This window comes from Pistacia vera, unplaced genomic scaffold (genome assembly GCF_008641045.1).
Source record: "Pistacia vera cultivar Batoury unplaced genomic scaffold, PisVer_v2 Contig202, whole genome shotgun sequence".
In the NCBI taxonomy this organism is placed as follows: Eukaryota; Viridiplantae; Streptophyta; class Magnoliopsida; order Sapindales; family Anacardiaceae; genus Pistacia; species Pistacia vera.
Genome location: NW_022196005.1, coordinates 179,495 through 200,402, shown reverse-complemented (window position 1 = coordinate 200,402; position 20,908 = coordinate 179,495). Strand labels below are relative to the sequence as shown.

Below are 20,908 nucleotides of genomic sequence, written 5' to 3'. Positions count from 1 at the left end.
AATATTTGCCATTTTCGTGGTCAAATGTTGATTGGAGCTGTGATAATTACTGATTTATGTGACATCCACATTTTCTATCACCTCTTGAACCATCCCCCGAGTATATTCTTCAACAAAAATCACATAAGAGTAAATTGATACAATACAAAACTATGGAAAAATACTTGTTTGTAAATTGTAACCCAGACGATAAAGTACATTATATTGTCCGTTTCAAAAGAATTCAAATTAATTAATTTTGATCTTATTTATGACTTGATAACACAAGTGTTGAATGCAATGACTGTGTGGTTATGAATAGAACTAGTAAAGTAAAACGGCACTTTTTTCCCACCCCAAGGTTTGACTTATGATTTTCTCATAAAAAAAAAGTTTCAAATACCACTTTTTCACCAAATTTATATTCCGACTATCTCTCTAGGCCACATTCTGAACATATTTACTACTCAAATCCGCATCTTATTCTTTTTCCGATCATCAAGCCTTAATCAAAACCTCGTCAAAGCTTCTTATCCACCAACCCCCTAATTCATTACAAACGAGCGATTGTAGACGCGCATTCATTAGGCAACCTTGGGTGGAAAAAGTCGTTTACCTCTTGATTAACATATATCGGTACCTATTTTCCATTATTGCTTATGTTGTCTTTCAGATTATATTTGTATTTCATTGCATGGTCTTAGTAAGGGGAACCCCATACTATATGTCATGTCTCTTTTGTGACGAAAAGAGACAACAAACCAGACAAAATAACAGTAAACAAATCCAACATAAACAATGCAAAATCAACATGCGGGTTTATCCCTGGTTCACCTTATGGGCACATCCTCTGAGTCAATATTATTCAATATCGCTCACCTCTCTGTTACAAATAAATTGCCCTATGATTGTTTCCTCACCAACAAGAGAAAGTATGTTTATATACTATGTTTAAGGACTAAACCTATTTACAAAGGATTTCATATTCCTAAGCCCAACCCAATAAAGAATTATACTTAACATCCTACAGCGGTTATACTGTAAAAAGCCCAAAGCGCACTACGGCTCGGCGTCCGCACCACCAGTCCCAGGGATTGGCACCGCTGATCCGAGCAGCGGACCCGATGCCTCGTGTTACGCATTAGGCCTGACAGTATCGACAACTCCAACATTTTGTACACCTCCAAGTGCTCCTCTTATCTTCTTGGCAACCTCTCGACAAATCATCATCACCTCCTCCCAAAGTGAGTGTAAAATGGATTTTGCAACTACTCTCGCTCATTGCACATACCTGCCTCTTGTTTGTTTTTCATTTTCTCTTTTTCCATCTTCTATATATCTTCCATTTGCATCCTAATCCCGTTAAAAGCTGAATTTTCGGATGCTAAAAACCCTTTGTTCTAATCATCTGCTTAACTTCTTCAACAGCTGGTGCATAATATGGCAGATTGAAAAGGTCCAAACAAGAGGTAAGTATTTTACAGACAGAAAATCATATATTTTTCTTGGTGTGATGTCATTCAGTGCAGAAGTCTGGTAATTCTTTTATGATTTATCCACAAGTACTCTCACAGTCCCAACTATGATGGCACAAACATATTTTAGGTAGCTTGACCTTCGTTTGAGACTCTTGTGATGTTTATTCAGAAGTTTTGAAGGTCGAATTCTCACTTTACTAATAAGAGTACCGTTGAAGCTTACTTAGCCCTGTTTAACTTAGGTCCCGAGAGATTATTAATAAGATGCGGCAAGTTGACCCAGACACCCTAGATACCACAAAAAAAAAAAAAAAAAAATGCAAACGAATTCCTGGCTAGGAAGGTTATACATTAAAATATTATAAATAAACATTTTAATTATTCTAAATCTTATATTTAAAGAAAAATAAAGTCGTATACAATTATATCCCAAGTTTTTGTATTTTTATAGACCTTTAAAGTTTTTAGAAGACATATTATTGCCCTTTTTTTTAGGCTTATATATTTCAGATTATTAACAAAATATCAATTATATTATGATTAAACTTAGGCCTTTTTTGAGGATTTTATTATTATTGTTACCAATACAATTTTTAAATTAAGTTCAAAACTTGGATGTGAGAAAGAAAATTGTTTCGATCTTATGTAACTATTTTTTGTTTTAACCATCCGCTTACAAAGAGTCATCAGATTCTTCTTGAGAAACAACAAATCAAGACAAGCGTGATACTTTTGTTCCAAACCTAAAGATCAACGGCGCTGGTGCGAGAGAGAGAGACGAAGAGAGAGAGAGATTTTTAAACAACAATAAAAGCCTAAGACTACATAATTTTATGTCGGCAGGAGATTTATCGGTGGAAGTGAGAGCAGGGAAAACAACATGTAGAGGAATGGTGAGGACTTTTAACCTACCTTTAGGTGATGACTGTTCGATAGCGATACTTTGTTGGTGTATTGCTTGAGATCTTGAGCTTTCGAGTCCATCATCGATTGTAACTAGGTGTAGCCCATACCAACTGTAGTTCAAGTTTCTTCGTTGCTAATAGGGTTCCTACTAACAGCTCTTTATCTGATTGAATTTTAGAGATCCCGAAAATTAGTTGAGCATAGGTGTAAGCTTGCCCTGACACCCCCCGTCATAAAAAAAATGGTGGCACTTTGGCGTTCGTTGAAATATAGGGTAAATCGTGAAATTATTCTCTTATTGAGTCTTTATTTATCACTTTTTTTTTATTTTTAATCTTTTAAATAAAACATTAATCTTTAGAAGTAAATGCAAGGTTTGGTGAATACAAAAATAACTTTATGTATAAATTGTTTTTTTCATTCTTCACCTCTATAAATATATAATTCTTTTGTATTCCACTCTAAAAGGTAAAATTTATAAGGGAAATCTAATAAAAATAATATATCCAAATATCTGGTTGGGGGGGGAATCAGCTACCCCGAGGCCGAAATTAACGTTTCTCGGCCCTCCCCATCCTCGTACAACATGAAATCCTCACTCGTACAGATTCGGAGAGTCGGAGGACCTTTTCGGCTTCTCTACCTAAGAAAGACTGGTCATCCGAATCCAAACCACTTGGTGTGTACTCGGACTGCAGGTTTTTTGCCATCTTGCTCTCACTTAGATTATGAATTAAGTTTCACTCATTATTTTGTAGAGGTGCATTTCTTGCAATTTTGTGGAAAATTTTGATTTACTACACATTTAAATGGTAATTAATCATATATATATATTTAAATCTTTATGTATTGAAATTTGGTCCATTTCCTAAATATTTATACTTGTTGTCTTGAACTACTACTATTTCGTTCAATATTTAGGAATTATATCTATATATATATACAATATAAGCCATGTCCTTATGGGCATAATGCTTAACTATGGCTATACTAAAATGGGTCATCCAGGTAACCCAACCCAACACCTTTCATTCCTGGTGTTTACTCACCTGCATCTAGCTGGGGGACTGCATTCCTTCTCAATTATCTTATTTCTGCTTTGACTAACCACCAGAACCCTGTCTCCACTTAAAGAGTAATGGAGCCACAAATCTCAGAAAATGCTTTTGTTTTACCTTAGATGGATAGAGAAATCAGTTGTTGATTGAAAAACACCTATAAGTGCCCAACTCTTCATCGTCCAATTATTTATGTCGTTCCTCTTTCACATTAGTATGTGCTTACTTTAAGCCAGACGGATCCAGAATTTCTTTATGGTCAGGTGTAAATAAAACTATTGTATATTAAGTCTGTTTGGGTAGCCAAAATCCAAGAATTATACAATTAATATTCTTTAAAAATTTGAGGGTAAGCCATGATGAGTAGCTCCACCCCTACTATATAGCGTTAACTGGTCAGTTTCAAGCGCATTTGTGAGGGATTGAAATTTCTTCTTCTTTTTTTTTGGTAACCAAGTAATACACGCCACCTTCTGTGCATCTAAACTTAATGTCTGAGGTCCATGGCTTAGTTTGTCGCCACCTAAACTAATCTTTGAGTTTCTTGAATACTCTACAACCGTGGTAAACCACAATGTTATTATGGTAGGTGGTCCCATGATTGAATCTAGGAACTCAAGGAGAGAGCAAACTTCCTGATCACACGGCCAATCCCTGGGGTTTTGGGGAATGAATTTGATGGTTGCCACTTCCTCTGTTGTCACATCTGAAAATGGAATATAAGAGTACATCGGCTTGCTCTTGAAGCTTCTTATTTTTTGTGCTTTCCTGCACGTTTTTGTTTCTTATCAAAAAGAATATCAAATAGGCGCTTATGCTCAAGATAAGATTTCCGCTACTTTATGTGAAAAAGAAAAGTCTATAACAGAATAGCGACTCATCCGTATTTGACCATTGAACTTATGCCCCACCCAGTGCCTTTCTGAATCAAAATTTGTATCTGGGGCTATGAAAAGTTAGTATTTTTTTCTTAGTACTAAGAGATTACTCTTTGGGTCCGGGATTAGTTAGTGTGTGCAAACTGACCCAACCAACCCGGGTTTACCGCAAAAAAAAAAAAAATATATATATAATATATATATATTATATTATATTATATATATATAATATAATATATATATTATATAATATTTCTGACATAGAGGCGTCACCAATTAGTGTTAAACAGCTTTTTACCTTTTACCCTTATCCTTTTTTGTAATGCATTTTTCCAAATTCGAAGCACCTAGCGTACAGGATTAGAATTTAGACCACGGCCACCATGCATTTTCTTTTTAACAGAACAGAACTTAGAATACATTCCTAACTTATTTCTAATTTTCTCTAATCTATAACATGGCAAAACGTGATATTCTTTATTTGCCTATCCAGTCTTCAAGAAATGCCCTTCCCTGACTCCATTACTATTGCTTTGACATCAATTTAGATTCTCGTTTCTCAGCCTGGAATCTGGTCTTTGATGTATACATATGACATTATTTTTCATGCTTTATGTGACATAGCACTTTACAGAGAGAGTTTTATGGTACTGATTGCGTAAATTAAATCACCGAGTGTTCTTCTGTTATTCGAAACTTATGCTCCTTGCAATGAAAGCCTCGATCATCTGTTGCAAACTCTTGCCTTGCTCCATGTCATCTACAGGGGATGAATTTTTCACCACTTTCTCGTCAGAATTAGTACTTTCTTTTACTTTTCCGTACCCATCTCCTCAGTCCCTCAGGATTTATCGCCGTTTTCAGAGACTTGAATTTTTCGATGATTAAAGACTTCTTCTGCAAAGCTTGGTTTTGCAAGATGTATGTGTGCCCACCTGACTACCTCTCTTGACGTTTGCTCTGTTTTTCTCTGTACACACCTCACACCGACGAGTGTTTTCAGTCGTTTTGCTCTTCTCCACAACTCTTCATAGTAATCCTCCAGTATTCTTTCTGCTATACATCATGAGCCTGCACTGCCCTGCTTGTACAAAAGAAGACAACTATTGCGTTTTCCGATTATGAAAACAAGTGCGGGCTAACAAGACAACTGTTACGTTCTTGAAATATTTACCGAATTCTCGACGCAAGTGGGAGTTGAGTGGAAAATCGTGAGACCATGACCAGAAGAACACATATCCTCATTACCTGACAATTTTGCCACTTCCGAAAGATGGAATGCTTCAGGATGCATTTGCTTCTCAATCTTTAACATTATTAATTTCAAAAGAATCCATTTGCTACGGTTATAGAGCTAGAGAATTTCGACTTCACTCAGGCTAAGAATTGTTTTGGACGAAAGAGTTGGTAGCAGCAGTTTGTGGTGAAGAGAAAAGATAGAGAGGCTACTATACTCTAGTAGGGAGTGAAAATATTTTGGTCTTCATGATCATGAAACAGCATGAAAACAGAGTGGTAAACAGACGAAACAGAGTGAACTAATGGACTCTGTTTTTGCTTTCCCTCTTGCTTTTTTATGAGTTCTTGTGACCCCTTTGGTAAAGCTTATTTTAGATTGAAGAAATATCGATTTTTTTCTCCATTTTTTTCCAACTTATTTTCCTGCCTAGTACTTATATTCCCTCACAAATACACAGAACCATGCCGTAATTTTTATAAATAATCGAAAATATTGGGCCAATCTGGAATAATATTTTGGCTGACTTGCTGCAGCAGGATGACCCAAGGAGCTTATATATTCGTGGTTACCTATCTTCCAATTTGATTTAATAATAACCATTTATTCCACTTCAAAGTCTCATGTCAGAGAATCTAATGTGTAATGACTTGGAGGCACTTTCATTTAAGAGTTTTACGTGAAGATTGAAGTCACATGCAATGTCCTAATCCATTCTAAAAGTTTTCAAGGCTTCAAAGAGTTTAACGACTTTTTTTCACCCAAATTACTGTTTATGTCACTTTTCCTCCACATACTTTAAATGCTATTTATTATCCCAAAATTAATTTCCGGTGGCGAACGATATTTTACCTCAGTCAACTGTTGGAGTTTTTGAAGAGGGGAAAGCCGATAAGTTCTTTTGGTATTGGAAGATTAGATTTCGGGATTGGGATTGATTGAATTTGACTCGGAGGGGATTTGTACAAACCCTAAACGCTCGATTGTCGGCGGTTTGGCAGGTCAACGAGAGAGGTTTGAGGAATTTTGGTGAGTTATTATTGGGGAATAAAAAGAGAATGGTGGGGTGTGGGGTCGTCAACAATGCTGGAATAAAAAACGAATATAAATTTTAATAATAAAGTGGTATTGTAAAAGTCCTATGAGTAGAAAAGTGTCATTAAACTATTATTAGGTGGGAAAAAGTGTTTACTCCTTTGCAAAACATGATCCTTGCTCCTCTTATCACATCCCTTTCCTTCACCTGATTCTTCTCTTTGATCAAAACCCCGTGTAACTCCCTTTGCATGTACTTTGACTATGGAGTGGTCCAATTTTTAATTGTACACTACAGGATGACTCATATATTATCTATATCTTTAGCAAGAAAAGGAAAAATAGCAAAGATTGCAAAGATAGATGCGTTTGGATCCATTTGGGTCTTGTGTAATCTATAGGACTTTGTTTTCTGCATTATTTTTTTGGCTTCACATTCTGTGTAGCATTCTTGATCCTTGCAGAGTAAATCGTGGGAAGAGCCACATAGTTGAAGTAACCACAGCCCCATTTGATGTTTCATATTCGACCTCCAACCAGAGGACCCTTGGCTCTGCTAAGCTGCATTGGTTTTAATGATACTTTTTTATCCACAGACTTTTAAAATACTATTTTATTATCCAAATTATATTTCCGTGGCGAAACAGATGTTACTTAGTCCAAGCTATTCGAGTTTTTCAGAGGGGAGCCGATAAGTTCTTTGGTGCTGGAGGTTGGATTTCGTTGATTGGGATTGATTGGAATTTGACTCGTGAGGGATGTTGTGCAAACTCTAATCGCTCGTTATCTGTGATTGTCGGGGTAGACGAGTAATGTTTGATAGGTTTTGATGAGTGATGATTGAGAAGAAATGGTGGTGATGTGGGGTCGCAACAATGTCGAATAAAAAACAGAATATAAATTGTTAAATAAGAAGTAGTATTTTAAGTCTGTGGCAGAAAGTGTCATTAAATATTTTTATGTGGGAAAAATTTTCTACTCCTTTGCAAAACAGGAATCCTTGCTTCTCTTTGATCAAACCCCGGGTAATCTTTGCATGTACATTTGACCTATGGAGTGGTCAATTTTTAGATTGTAAACTACAAGCATGACTCTATATTATCTATCACTTTACAGAAAAGGAAAACTATCAAGATTGATAAGATAGATGCTCTTTGAGCCATTTGTATTCTTGATGTAAGCTATAGAGTTTTGGTTCTGCATACTTTTTTTGGCTTCACTTAATGTGTAGCATTCTGATCTGGCAGAGTAATCGTGGAAGAGGCCAAGAGTGAGTAACCACAGCCCATTTGATGTTCATATTCGACCTCAACCAGAGACCCTTGGGCTCTTGCTAAGCTTGTCATTGTTTGGTGTTATAGCCCTTACAACTCACCCAGAAAGAGAGTAATCACTCTTATTTTTTTTATTTCTTCTTCCAGACATTCACCATCTTTTAGCACATTACAAGAAATCTCTAACTTTGACTCTACCGTTTTCCATCATGTTGTTCTAAAAAACATTCTTCGATCATCCAAAACATTTGAGGACCTCTGGGCCTGTCCCATTTTCTTTGTACATTTGAGGAGCTCATCATCGGAATATATATGTGACAATTAACAAAGGGTTAAAAATCCATGGGATGAAAGAAATTCCTACTTTACCGTCCCTCTATGGGAGCATGTTTGGATTGCAAAAAGAAAAGCTTTAGTCCCTTCATTCCAGCAAATTAGGCACCCATGAGAAAACTATCCCCATTTTGTCTATACTGAAGAAGAATATGTCCTGCCTATATCCTTGAGGTTAAAGACAAGTTTATATCTACTACCATTTAGTGAATACCAACTCATCCTCTTTCTTTCTTTTCATACAACTTATGCCATCACCAGTCCTCTCCATTACTCTGATTTGTAACTTGGGCGGGGCTGAATTTGATATGCTTTTCGAGATAAATCATGTCAGTTTCTGGATTGGAAAAGGCCTAACTCCAGACCAACCAGAACATATTAAATCGCTTTCTGAGTTTTGAAATTTCATGCACACAGCTCGCAATAGAATTTAGCTCCAAAGTCCCAAAGCAACATATTTCTTGTGTGGAATTGAACTTAGAATATATTCCCTCACTAATTATGCTCATATTTTTCCTCTAATCTGAAACATGCGAAAAAAACAAAATCCAGATTCTTATATGTGCTATCAATTCCTTAGAATGCCTCTTAGAATAGGGTTGCTTATTTGCTTTTGACATCATATAAGGATCGGATCAGATTCTCAGCACTTCCACCTAGAAACCAGCCTTTGCAAGAGATTAATTTGATGAATAACAGACAAAGGGGAGATTGTTTACTAGAATTTTCCATTACATATAGCATAAGCCATGTACAACAAACCATAGTTTCTATGTAGCAGGAAAAGAAGAACCATAAAGATCCATCCCTCCCCCACCCCCCCCAAAAAAAGAAAAAGGAAAAAAAAGATTTGTTTATGCTTATTTATATGTATCACAGGTACTCTCTTCCAGCGAAACCTCTGCTGCCTTGCATGGAAAGCTTTCGATCGTGCGCCGAACTCTTCACTTCTCATTTACTCTTCTGGTATCAATTTTTGGCCGATTTGTCCCAGAATTTAGTACTTTTCCTGCACTTCTCTGTGACTGTTTCGCCTCAGTTTCCCGGCAGGATTTATCACTCATTACCACGCTTAACCTTCTGATTGCTCTTCTGTAACTATTATGCTTTTGAAAGAAGTATGGTGGCCTTCACTACCTAACGATTCTCTGTACAAATGCTCTGTTTTTTCTCTGTACTTCACCTCATACCGGTTGAGTGGTTCTGAATCTTTTCACCCTTCTCCAAACTCTTCAAGTAATCCTTTCTGGGATTCTTTCTGTAGAATCTTTTGAGCTTAAAACTGTCCTGACTTTGCAAACAGATAATGACCACTATTAAGTTCCATTATGAAACAAAGCGAGTGCTACAAGGAGCATCCGTTAAGTCCTTAAACAGCAAGCGGTGAGGTGGCGAAATCCTTGCACCGGACCACCAAAAGAACACATACGTCCGATCACCCTGAACAAGCTCGCATCTTTCGAACTGGGGCTTCTTCGTAAGCCCCATTTTGCTTTCCCAAGTTTAATGTTTTTATTTCAAAAGAAGCCATCTGAACACAAAGACTGAGAAACACACTGTCACGTAAGGCGACATTGTGGCTATGAAGTTTCAAGATTTCTCGAGCTATCAAAAGAAATTGGATTTGTAACAAAGCTTATAGTAGCAGCAGAAGTTCTCCAAAGAGAGAAAGACAAAGATCTACTAACATATGTAACAAGTGAATTTATGTACATGGAACAGAATAAAGAAGGGTTTCGAAAAACGAGAGAACAGAGGAGCGCTTTTGAGCTCGTGTTTCTTGTTTCTCTCTTTACGCTCTTCTGCTAAAAATGTTTTGTTTTTTCCTTGTAGCCTGTTCAATGGGTTGGCATGGTTTTTATAATAGAAAGATATAGGCTTTTCTTGTTTCTTTTATTCCAATTTTCTTTTTCCTTTCTTTCCTTTTTCTTTTCTCAGCTCGAAAAACTGAAAACAAATTCCTGCGTTTTTCTATTATCCATGGAAACACGCAGTTGAGGGTTTTTTTTTTCTTTCCCAGCGCCAAAATGCTTTCTTCTCGATCACTCTCCCAAAGCCTTTTTTTTACATTACTTTAATGCGTTTCCCAATTCTGCTTTTATTTGGTATTATGAAAGAAAAATGTTTAGATACTATCAATCTAAACTATCTATTAGAGTCCAGCGGGTAAACTAAAGACTTTGATATTTATGTTACACAATTCTTATATTCGATTACTTGGATTGTTCTAATATACTAGATTTCCTATATTAGGGTGGTATCGAGAGGAGAAATTACTACTTCACTTCAGGGTTTTCAAGAGATTATTGAGATACGCAATTGCAAGCATTGGTGAAAAAAAAAGAGAAACCCATAATCTCAAAAGGGTGACCCCTCAACTTTTCCGGCCAAGATTGTTAGCTCACGTAAGTTCACCTATCTAATTCATTCACATTAGGTTCGTTTGTGCGTTTCATATCCCAAACCTACACTTTTTGTATGGATTACATATTCCATTTAGGATGCTCTCTAATTTATTCCTAAGATACTGGTGAAAACTGTTTAAGATACCCACTGATTAGTATATCCACTTGCAGTTTCTTAAAGAAACACAAATTCCAATCGAATGATTCCTGACTCTATAAGAATTTTTTTTTTTATTTTTTTCCTTTTTTTTTTTTAAATCACTCAACTAGACTGATTGACTATGAAAAAAATCTAGAAACACAGAGGGTACCACATCGTTTCGCACCACCTTTCTAGTGACTTAACTGTCTAGTGTATCTATCAGTAATCCACCGTGTAATTCTCAATTTTCTAACATTATTTTCTAATCGATACTCTTGACTCATTTAGAAGATGATATCTAGTGGGTCGAGTATAACGCATTCAAGTTCATATTTTGAAGATGAGTAAGAGATAAATCTACGCCCTATGATTAAAACAATACATGATGATCGTAAATTCTCTGAACCTCACTCACGAGTAATGAAGTGGATGCGTTTCTTTTATATAATTATTTTTAACTATTTTTTCCTAAAATATCTACTTTTAGAGGGATACTAGTTGAATATATCTTCAAGAAATCAGTTTTCTTAATCAGCACAAAGACATGGTATTTAAAAGCGTTTTCCAATGTCAAAACAGAGACCCTAGTGGCCCATTTTTTTTTTCCTTACAGATTAAGAACTGACACCTAAACCCAGAAAACACATCTGCCTTTTCCTTTAATCGGCTTTCAGTTGGTCTAGTGCTGCAGATATCCATCATTTCACAAAAATTCAAGCTGAAATGAAGCTTTTTTTTTTGTTTTTTACTTTAGACTTTGGATCAGAATGCTTATGTGGTGGCAGCTCATAGCAAAGGTTAAATCTATAAAGCCATTAGAGTTCAAGTGATTAAGACAGTAAACGGTTTCTTTCTTTTCTCTTGAAAAAGTTAAGAGTTTCTTACCTTTTAAGTGATTGTTTTGGCATGTAATCATAAGTTAATTGAATAGTTAAAACTATGTGTACGTAATCTTCAACACGGGTTCTGAGAACAGTAAAGGATTTTTAAAACGCTAACTTTAGGAATCTCATATCGGAGCTCACATCTTGATGTTTATTATCTTATTCTAATTTGAGGTTCAAGTCTGATGTGAAGGTCTCATAGTATGATCTATCGTAGAGAGTACAACTAGTTATGGATAGTTTTAAACGTTATTTAGTTGGGTTTAAGTGATTAATGTTCGTGTAAGTCCCATATGTGGGCCCACTACGGGACTATGATTAAGTTTCATGTGTTATATTGATTCAATTTTAATAAGTGTGACCTTAGAAGAATAGAAAGGGGCATGCCTAAAAAAGGACTGTTAAAAGAATGTCCAAAAATTATATATACATAATAATGATTGGGCCATAGGGTTGGGTGCTTGTAACCCAAATGGTCCTAGATTTTTGGACCCATTTTTTCTATTATTTAAGATTTTCAAAGATTTCGAGTGGAAAACTGGAACTTAATTCGTTGAAATAAAAATCACAACGTTGTTTATAAATTACTATTATGTTAATTAAAAGTATAAGAAGCTTTGTGCTTAAGGTGGTATGCCACTTTTTCCTTTCTTTCTTGCTTTTAAGGACCTTTTGAGAAAGAGATAAGGCATAGAAGAAACTCTAATTAATTTATTAATTATTTGATTCGCTTAAAATAATTATTTTAATTTTGTCCCCCTCCCCTGGGAGTGGAATGATGATTCAAGTAACACGATGCCATGGATTCGCCTTTCAATTTTTAATTTTAAATCAAGCTTCCTAAATTCGTGAACCATCTTTAATTATAAATTTATATTATGATGTGACATTACTTATTTTTTGAGTTGGATTCTATTAGTTTTGTGTTTGGATTCCCCTACTTATATATGCTGTTCCTTTTTTTTTTTTTTTTTTTTTTTTAGATTGATTATTTATAAAAAATTTTTTTGATAATCGGGTTTTTTGAGTCAGCTTACGCATACCTCAACTAATCATTGAACTCTATTGAACACTCTATACCCAAAAAAATCAGGTAAGTTACAATATTATTAAATAGTATACTCTAAGGCTAAACTTAGGAATCAGAAAATAAAGCAAACTTTCTTAACCTCTAGGATCACTCCTTAGGGTTTTGATTATTCATATTAAAAAACACTAAATTTAGCTTTATTCTTTTTTATTTTATTATTTGTTTGGAAGGCCAAATGCAACTTAATAATTTTAATTGAATTACATTAAATTGGAAAAAATAAAATAAAAATATCCGACCTGCCGGATTCGAACCAGCGACCTAAGGATAGCTGTTGAACTTGCTCTAATCAGTCCTCCGCTCTGCCAACTGAGCTAAGGTCGGATGGTGTTGATTCCTTAAGCAAATCATATAGAAAGAACTAATCACATTCTTTTTAGCTTAATTGTAGAAGTTATTAATCCGCTGAAAATGGTTTTCTAATAAAATAACGTTTCGTGAACAGGACAAAGAAACGTTTTAATCAAACTCTAGTATTGACATGCTTGTTTTAGAAAGGATTTATTTCATTTTTTCTTCCGGTCAAATGGTTTAGTGTTTTGTTTAAAAAAAAAAAAAAATGGGTAAGTTTAATTTTAAATAAAAGTAATGCACACCTACAATGATCTTACAAAATAAAATGAGTTAACTTTTTGTTTCACTCTTTCATTTATTTTTTGCCATCTCATTTTGTATGGAAATCTTTGTAAAATTCTTTGTAAGATATTATTATGATTTAATAAACTCACAGAGGAACTAAAATACACCCAGTTATAAAAACTACCATTAAGGTGATATCATACTGAATTTAATTCTCCAAGATCATATCTTTATGTTTCTTGTGAAAACTCAGCTCAAAAAACTTGACTTCATTTTGAACCGTAGGCCCGTAATGGTGTGGGTCACGGACAACCTTTGATGGGGCTTGCTTTGATATAAATCTCCATGTCAAATGAACCCCATTAAAGTTATCAACAATGTCTTCGTTCTTTTCCATTGAGAGTGAAATTTTGGTTTCCTTTTTTGGCAGGTTGATTTTGATTCTCCTCACATGAGGGGGAATCTTCGATTCAAGATAAAACTTTGCCGCTTTAAAGAGTTCGTTTAGGTTAAAGCCATCATCAGATTCTTCAATGACTAAAGTAAACTCATTAGAGAAGCGTGCAATGAAATCTCTAACTTTGAAAAACAAGTAATCTCGTACCTCGTGAGGCAAATAGTCACGCGCAAGTGTCGGAACAACCATCGCCGCGGCAGCTGCTGAGGCGGCAACAGAAACTATAGTCTTGATAGATGGCATCTGGGTGGTAGTAGTACTGGAGAGCATGTTTCTTTTCAGTTTGGTGGTTTGGCTTTTTTTATTTTTTTTTTATTTCGGGGTTACCGTGGTGGCATTGAAAGAGCAAATGAGAAGGTCGAAGACAAATTTATGTGAAATTAAGTGAATGAAAAATAAGAAAGGCTGTATCATAGTCCAATTAGAGTTCTTCTTAAACTGAAACTCTAAAATGGCGTGTGATTACACAATTCAAAGTGTTATATGTCGGTTGTTAATGGTTGATTAGTGCAATCCACCCTCACATCTAGAGAGTGAGGTTACTTTTTGTGGAAATTTTTCTAGTTATCGGATCCCGTTATCAAAGTGACCTTTGGGTCATTGCTCTTGGCACTTTGTCAAAATGACTTAAAGAGTGGGATCTTTTTTCTTGCGTGGTGGGTCTTAATATTGTCCCCAAAAGAAAGAGTTTAAAAAATAATGAATATAAACTGATTAAATATTATTATTACCCTTTTCCATTAATTAACTTCTGCTATCCTTTAGATTATAATTGTATTTTATTGCATTGTCTTAGTAAAGGAAATGACCATATTTGTATATTCTCCTTTGTCCACTCCACCTCCAAGTGCTCCTCTTATCTTCTTGGCAAACCTCTCGAACAAATCATCAATCACCTCCTCCCCAAAGTGAGTGTTAAAGACGGATTCTGCAACTACTCTTATGCTCATTGCAACATACCTGCTGCCTCTTTTTTGTTTATCAATCTTCTCTTTCTTACCATCTATATTCGCATTTGCATCCTAATCCACGTTAAAAAGCTTGAATTTTCGGATGCTAAAAGACCCTTTTGTTCTAATCATCTGCTTAACTTCTTCAACAGCTAGTGCATAATATGGCAGATTGAAAAGGTCCAAACAAGAGGTTAAGTATTTTACAAGACAGAAAATCATATATATTTTCTTGGTGTGAAATGGGTTCATTGCAGAGTCCTGGTAATTCTTTTTATGATTTTATCCACAAGTACTCTCACAATCACAACTAAAGCACACAGAACAATTATTTCTAGGTAGCTTGACGGCTCGCTTGGGACTCTTGATTATCAAACCTGACTTTTTTACCATCTTCTATATTTGCACTTGGAGCCCAATCCACTGTAAATATCTCAAATTTTCGGATGCTAAAAGACCCTTTTGCTCTAATCATCTGCTTAACTTCTTCAACAGCAGGTGCATAACAGGGGAGATTGAACTGGTCCAATTTATCCTCCTCAATCCACCCCTGCATTAAAAGATAACCACTCACCATTGAACAGTCATGTATGATGCAAAAATAGGCAAAAATGGAAAATGACAACATTGATTCTTAGAGTGATGTACCTCACCAGAAAATCGAAACGAAAATGCCGGTATAGCGCTTTCTTGTAGGTTAAATAAACTTGAAGGACTCTGGTCCCTCCGAGGCAATAATGTTAGAATTATTTATAATACTTATAAAGTGGTCCATGTGAATTAAAAATAATATAAGTTTTAGTAATAATTAATTTAATTAAAGGGCATATTGGTCTTTAACCTTGATGGAAAGGTGTGATGTTTGTAGTTAATTAAATAACTGCACAATATAAAAGGTGGGTCCTCTCTCTATTCCAAGATACGTTAAAATTTTTCTCTTTCCATCAAAGAGGTTTTGCAATTATAGAAAGGAAGGAAGGGAGAGAAACACTGCCTATTTTTTGATTCAATCAAGATTCAAGTTTTTAATCTTCAACCTATGGAATCAGGTATGTATTTCTTTTATATTTATATATATGTGAAAGTTCATCAAGTTTCAAGATCTTAAACTTTATATTTGTGCAAATTAGGGCATAGAAACATGAATTGATTATTGATTCTTTGCTTATGATGAGTTTGCAATTAAGTTTACATGTGGTATCAGAGCAATTTCACGTTTTGAGACTGATGAATTTTCCATTAAGTTATTTTTAGGGTTCTTATGGATGTAGAAATTAATTAATTTTTTTTTTTTGGAAATTGTAAAATATGAATGGTTTTGGGTAAAATAGATTTAAGAAGGTAGTTTGGGTTTGGAACTTAACAAATTGGAAGGCTGGAAAATTATTCTGAAATGAAAATTTTCAGACTCCAGAAGTTTTTTGTTTTCAATAAAAAAAAAAAAATTCCAGAAATTCAGAATAAGAAATTAACCTAATTTTTCCAGAAATTCGGTCAATAATTGACCCATAAAATATTGACTCAACCCAATGATTAGAGCCTTATTAAGTGAGCCCATTTTTCAAATCCAATAAAAAAATAACCCATAAAGAAGCCCAAAGCTATAACCCATTAAGAAGCCAGACCTAGAACCCATTAAGAAGCCCAACCTATAACCCATAAAGAAGCCCAATCATTTTTTGGTCAAATAGGTCAACCCAAATAGGTTAAAATAGGTTGACCCGAACCAGAAAAATGGGCCATATTGGTCCGGTTTAGGATCCGAAAAGATGATCCGGATCGGTCAACGAGTTAAACCGGTTCAGACCGTTGACTAAACCAGTCAATGGTTAAAGATAACGGTCAACCGTTAAAGNAACTTCAGCAACATTCAGTATCAGTTTCAATAATCAGAACACATCAGCCATCAGTTTCAGTCATCAACAAAGTCAGCAACATTCACTATCAGTTTCTGATTCTTCAGAACTCATTAGCCAATAGCTGGAAAAATCAGTACCAATGCACAAAAAAAAAAAATCATCAACCATCAGAAGTGCACTAAAGAATATCCGAAATACACTGCAGACTGCTGCAAAAGAGTTACTCAGTTGCTGCAAAAGAATTATTCTGCAGTCAGAACTCAGATTATCAGTCATCAACCATCAGAAATACACTCAAGGATATCCAAAAATGCTCTGATACCATGTGACATATGCAGAAATCTTGGACAAAAATTAGAGAGCAAATGGTTTTTCTTTCAATTCATAGAAAATTCGATACAAATGAGGAAGAGCAGCAGCTCTTTTATACTAACACTGTTACAGAGTACAGTGAACCAAAACCTTTTACTTAAAACGACATCAATTTGACCCATTATCAAAAACATCGAAGTACTTAACAACGTTGCACTTTCACCCTTTTATATCAACAGTCTCTAGTCCAAGAAATGAAATATCATAATCGGGTGAGTAAACCAGTGGGACCTATTGTTTAAACATGAAAAATTATCAGTCCAAAATGAAATTTAACAACACATATAAGTTCATCTATAAAAACATTTCAGTGTCAGGTTACCCTGGAAGGGGGAACATCGAAGTAGAGCTTGCTGGAGAGAATTCGCATTCGCTGGAGAATTCCAGCATACGTTACAGTTGAGGTTGATGAAGACGATGACATTGTACGCGTGTAGCGATACAGAGAATGTAATACTTTGACAGTGACCAATGTTAGAATAACATAAAGAGCGGGTATACTCCAATTCCGAGTTGACTTGATGATAATCGGTATGAATTGGTTCATCATACTAAAATAATGCAATGAAGTAGAGCGGATAGTAGTGTAAAGAAGTGGAAATATAAAAGCGCGAAAGTATTTTCAAGAAAATCAGGAATGTAAGATCCACCAAAAACACTCCTAAAATTCCGAAACCAAAATACTTAGAACGAAGATCTACCAAAATCAACCTAAAATTACGTCGAATCGTCCGAGAAACCAGCACAAAATCCAGAAGAAGAAAGAAATAAGCAAAGAAAAGATAAAAAAATCAAAGAAAAAAAAACGAAAGATTACCGTGAATAACCGACGAAGAGAAGGCAAAAATCTCCACTGCTACGTTTTTCGTTCTCTCTCTCAAAGTGAATGGAATACGAAGTGTCTCAAGAATGACAGGTGGCCCTCACCTATTGGTTCTTAAGAGCGGAAACCTTTTTTTTTCCCCCAGCCGTTGCACATCACACAACAAGTGGGGGAGACATGTGGCCTCTCTCTACATCAAAAGATACTTCGCCCATACAAACCCATATGTAGTACTCATCATAATCTGATCATTGGAATTAAATAAATCTCGAATAATGGTATTTTCCAATTAATCTTTTCGCTGCCAAAATATTTTCTTTTAATTCTAAATTCCTGCCTACCTGCCAACTTATATTGGCAATTTATCATATTAAAATTATATGCTTTAGATTTAATTCAATCACTTGATCTTTTAAATAGTTTACTCTTTATCATATATACCAAATCTAGAAAGTACATGGACGGGATAAGAGTTAACGACTTTTTCTANTTTGTGTACATGGGGAATCGGGTCAAAGCACGAGTTGAAGCCATTGGAACCTATCGTTTAATTTTAAATACTGGACATCATTTAGATTTGTTTAATACTCTTTATGTACCAGAGTTATCCCGTAATTTAATATCTTTATCTAAACTTGATTTAGAAGGATATTCTTTTAAGTTCAGGAATGGATGTTTCAGTTTATTTAAATATAATTGTTTAATTGGTTCTGGTGTGCTTTGTGATGGATTGTACAAATTACATCTTGATAATTTGTTTGATGAGACATTATTGACCCTGCATCATAGTATAGGAACAAAACGTGCTTCTGTGGATGAGAAACCTGCTTATTTGTGGCATAAGTTTTTAGGCCATATATCAAGAGAAAGGATGCAAAGATTAGTAAATGATGAAGTTTTACCTGATTTGGACTGTACTGATCTTGGCATCTGTGTGGATTGTATCAAAGGAAAACAAACCACATCCACAATTAAGAAAGCAGCCACAAGAAGCACAGAACTCCTTGAATTAATACACATCTATATATGTTGTCCTTTTGTTTTACCTTCTTTTAGTGGAGAAAGATATTTTATCACTTTTATAGATGATTTTTCACGTTATGTATATATCTATTTATTGCATGAAAAATCTCAATCTGTTAATATCCTAGAGGTATTCATTAATGAAGTTGAGAGGCAATTAGATAGAAAGGTGAAAGTAGTACGATCAGATAGAGGTGGTGAATATTATGGTAAATACAATGAATCTGGACAATGTCCAGGTCCATTTGCTAAATTCTTGGAAAGTCGAGGCATATGTGCCCAATACACAATGCCGGGGATACCGCAACAGAATGGTGTTGCAGAAAGGCGTAATCGAACGTTAATGGATATGGTTAGGAGTATGTTAAGTCATTCCTCATTGCCCTCATCATTATGGATATATGCATTAAAGACTGCTATATATTTATTAAATAGGGTTCCTAGTAAGGCAGTTCCAAAGACTCCTTTTGAACTGTGGATAGGAAGGAAACCTAGTTTGAGGCACCTGCATGTTTGGGGTTGCCCAGCAGAAGTCAAGATTTATAATCCACATGAAAAGAAACTGGACTCAAGAACAACCAGTGGTTTTTTCATTGGTTATCCAGAGAAATTTAAATGGTATCGTTTTTACTGTCCTAGCCATAGTATGAGAATAGTTGAGACTGGAAATGCAAGGTTTATTGAGAATGGTAAAACCAGTGGGAGTTTTGAACCACGTAAAGTGGATATTCAAGAAGTCAGGGTACAGGTCCCTATGCCTATGACTTCTACAGAGGTTGTGGTTCCTATAGTTGTCAGACGTTCTGATAACAATCACGAACAACAAATAATTGAGCAAACACTACCTGATAATTTAGTAATCAATGAACCTGTGGTTGGTGAGCCACATGAAGTAGTAAATGAACCACAAGAAATAGCATTAAGAAGATCTCAAAGACAAAGGAGATCTGCCATTTCTAATGATTATATGGTTTATTTACAAGAGTCTGAAATTGACTTAGGAATGGAAGCAGATCCAGTTTTGTTTTCACAAGCCCTTAAAAGTGATAATTCTGTAAAATGGTTAGATGCCATGAAAGAAGAGTTAAAATCAATGGAATACAATGAAGTTTGGGATCTTGTAGTATTGCCTAAAGGTTGTAAAACAGTCGGGTGTAAATGGGTCTTTAAGGCCAAGCGCGACTGTAATGGCAAATATTGAACGGTACAAGGCCAGACTTGTTGCCAAAGGTTTTACTCAGAAAGACGGTGTTGATTATAGCGAGACTTTTTCGCCAGTTTCCTCAAAGGACTCGTTTAGAATTATTATGGCAATGATAGCTCATTATGATCTAGAGCTTCCATCAAATGGATGTGAAAACTGCCTTTCTAAATGGGGATTTAGAAGAAGAAGTGTACATGGAACAACCTGATCGTTTTCCAATTGAAGGGAAGGAACACATGGTGTGTAAATTAAAGAAATCTATATACGGATTAAAACAAGCTTCTAGACAGTGGTACCTCAAGTTCAATGATACCATTACTACTTTTGGATTTAAGGAAAACACTGTTGATCGGTGTATATATCTGAAGGTCAGTGGGAGCGCATTTGTAATTCTAGTCCTGTATGTCGATGATATTTTGCTTGCTACTAATAATCTGGGCATGATGTATGAAACCAAGAAGTTTCTCTCTAAGAACTTTGAGATGAAGGATATGGGCGAGGCATCCTATGTGATTGGAATTGAAATTATCCGTGATAGATCACAAGGATTGTTGGGATTGTCTCAAAAAGCTTGTATCAACAAAGTTTTAGAGAGACACAAAATGGATAAGTGCTCTGCTAGTCCAGTTCCAATTCAGAAAGGTGATAAGTTGAGCCTTAAGCAATGTCCACAAATTGAATTGGAACGTAAGCAAATGGAGCATATTCCTTATGCATCAGTTGTTGGAAGTTTAATGTATGCTCAGACATGTACCAGACCTGACATTAGTTTTGCGGTCAGTTTGCTGGGTAGATATCAAAGTAATCCTGGAATGGATCATTGGCGAGCTGCAAAGAAAGTGTTAAGATATTTACAAGGGACGAAGGATCATATGCTTACCTATAAGAGATCTGATTATCTTGAGGTAGTTGGATATTCAGATTCAGATTTCGCTGGTTGTT

At 35.3% G+C, this 20,908-nt stretch overlaps 3 protein-coding genes and 1 non-coding gene across 4 annotated transcripts in view; all 4 read right to left on the bottom strand.

Annotated features, from left to right (window-relative positions):
- Positions 1–12,932: 12,932 nt before the first annotated feature.
- On the bottom strand, positions 12,933–13,023 carry TRNAI-GAU. Its single transcript is given in 2 exon segments — positions 12,933–12,968; positions 12,987–13,023. It is a non-coding gene; the product is annotated as a tRNA-Ile (tRNA).
- Positions 13,024–13,486: 463 nt separating this feature from the next.
- Positions 13,487–14,005, bottom strand: LOC116128714 (AAA-ATPase At3g50940-like). The gene has a single exon (XM_031414466.1). It carries the CDS (start codon positions 14,003–14,005, stop codon positions 13,487–13,489), a length of 519 nt encoding a protein of 172 aa, XP_031270326.1.
- A 509-nt stretch (positions 14,006–14,514) lies between these two features.
- On the bottom strand, positions 14,515–15,925 carry LOC116128712 (7-methylxanthosine synthase 1-like). Its single transcript, XM_031414465.1, has 3 exons — positions 15,878–15,925; positions 15,068–15,235; positions 14,515–14,757 (listed from the first exon to the last, which is right to left on the bottom strand). The coding sequence occupies exons 1-3, from the start codon at positions 15,923–15,925 to the stop codon at positions 14,515–14,517; spliced, it is 459 nt and encodes a 152-aa protein (XP_031270325.1).
- Positions 15,926–20,842: 4,917 nt separating this feature from the next.
- LOC116128711 (AAA-ATPase At3g50940-like) overlaps positions 20,843–20,908 on the bottom strand; it is a 3,597-nt gene continuing 3,531 nt past the window's right edge. Inside the window, exon 3 of the mRNA XM_031414464.1 lies at positions 20,843–20,846. Coding sequence (XP_031270324.1) covers positions 20,843–20,846 — 4 coding nt within the window. The remainder of the gene's footprint in view (positions 20,847–20,908) is intronic.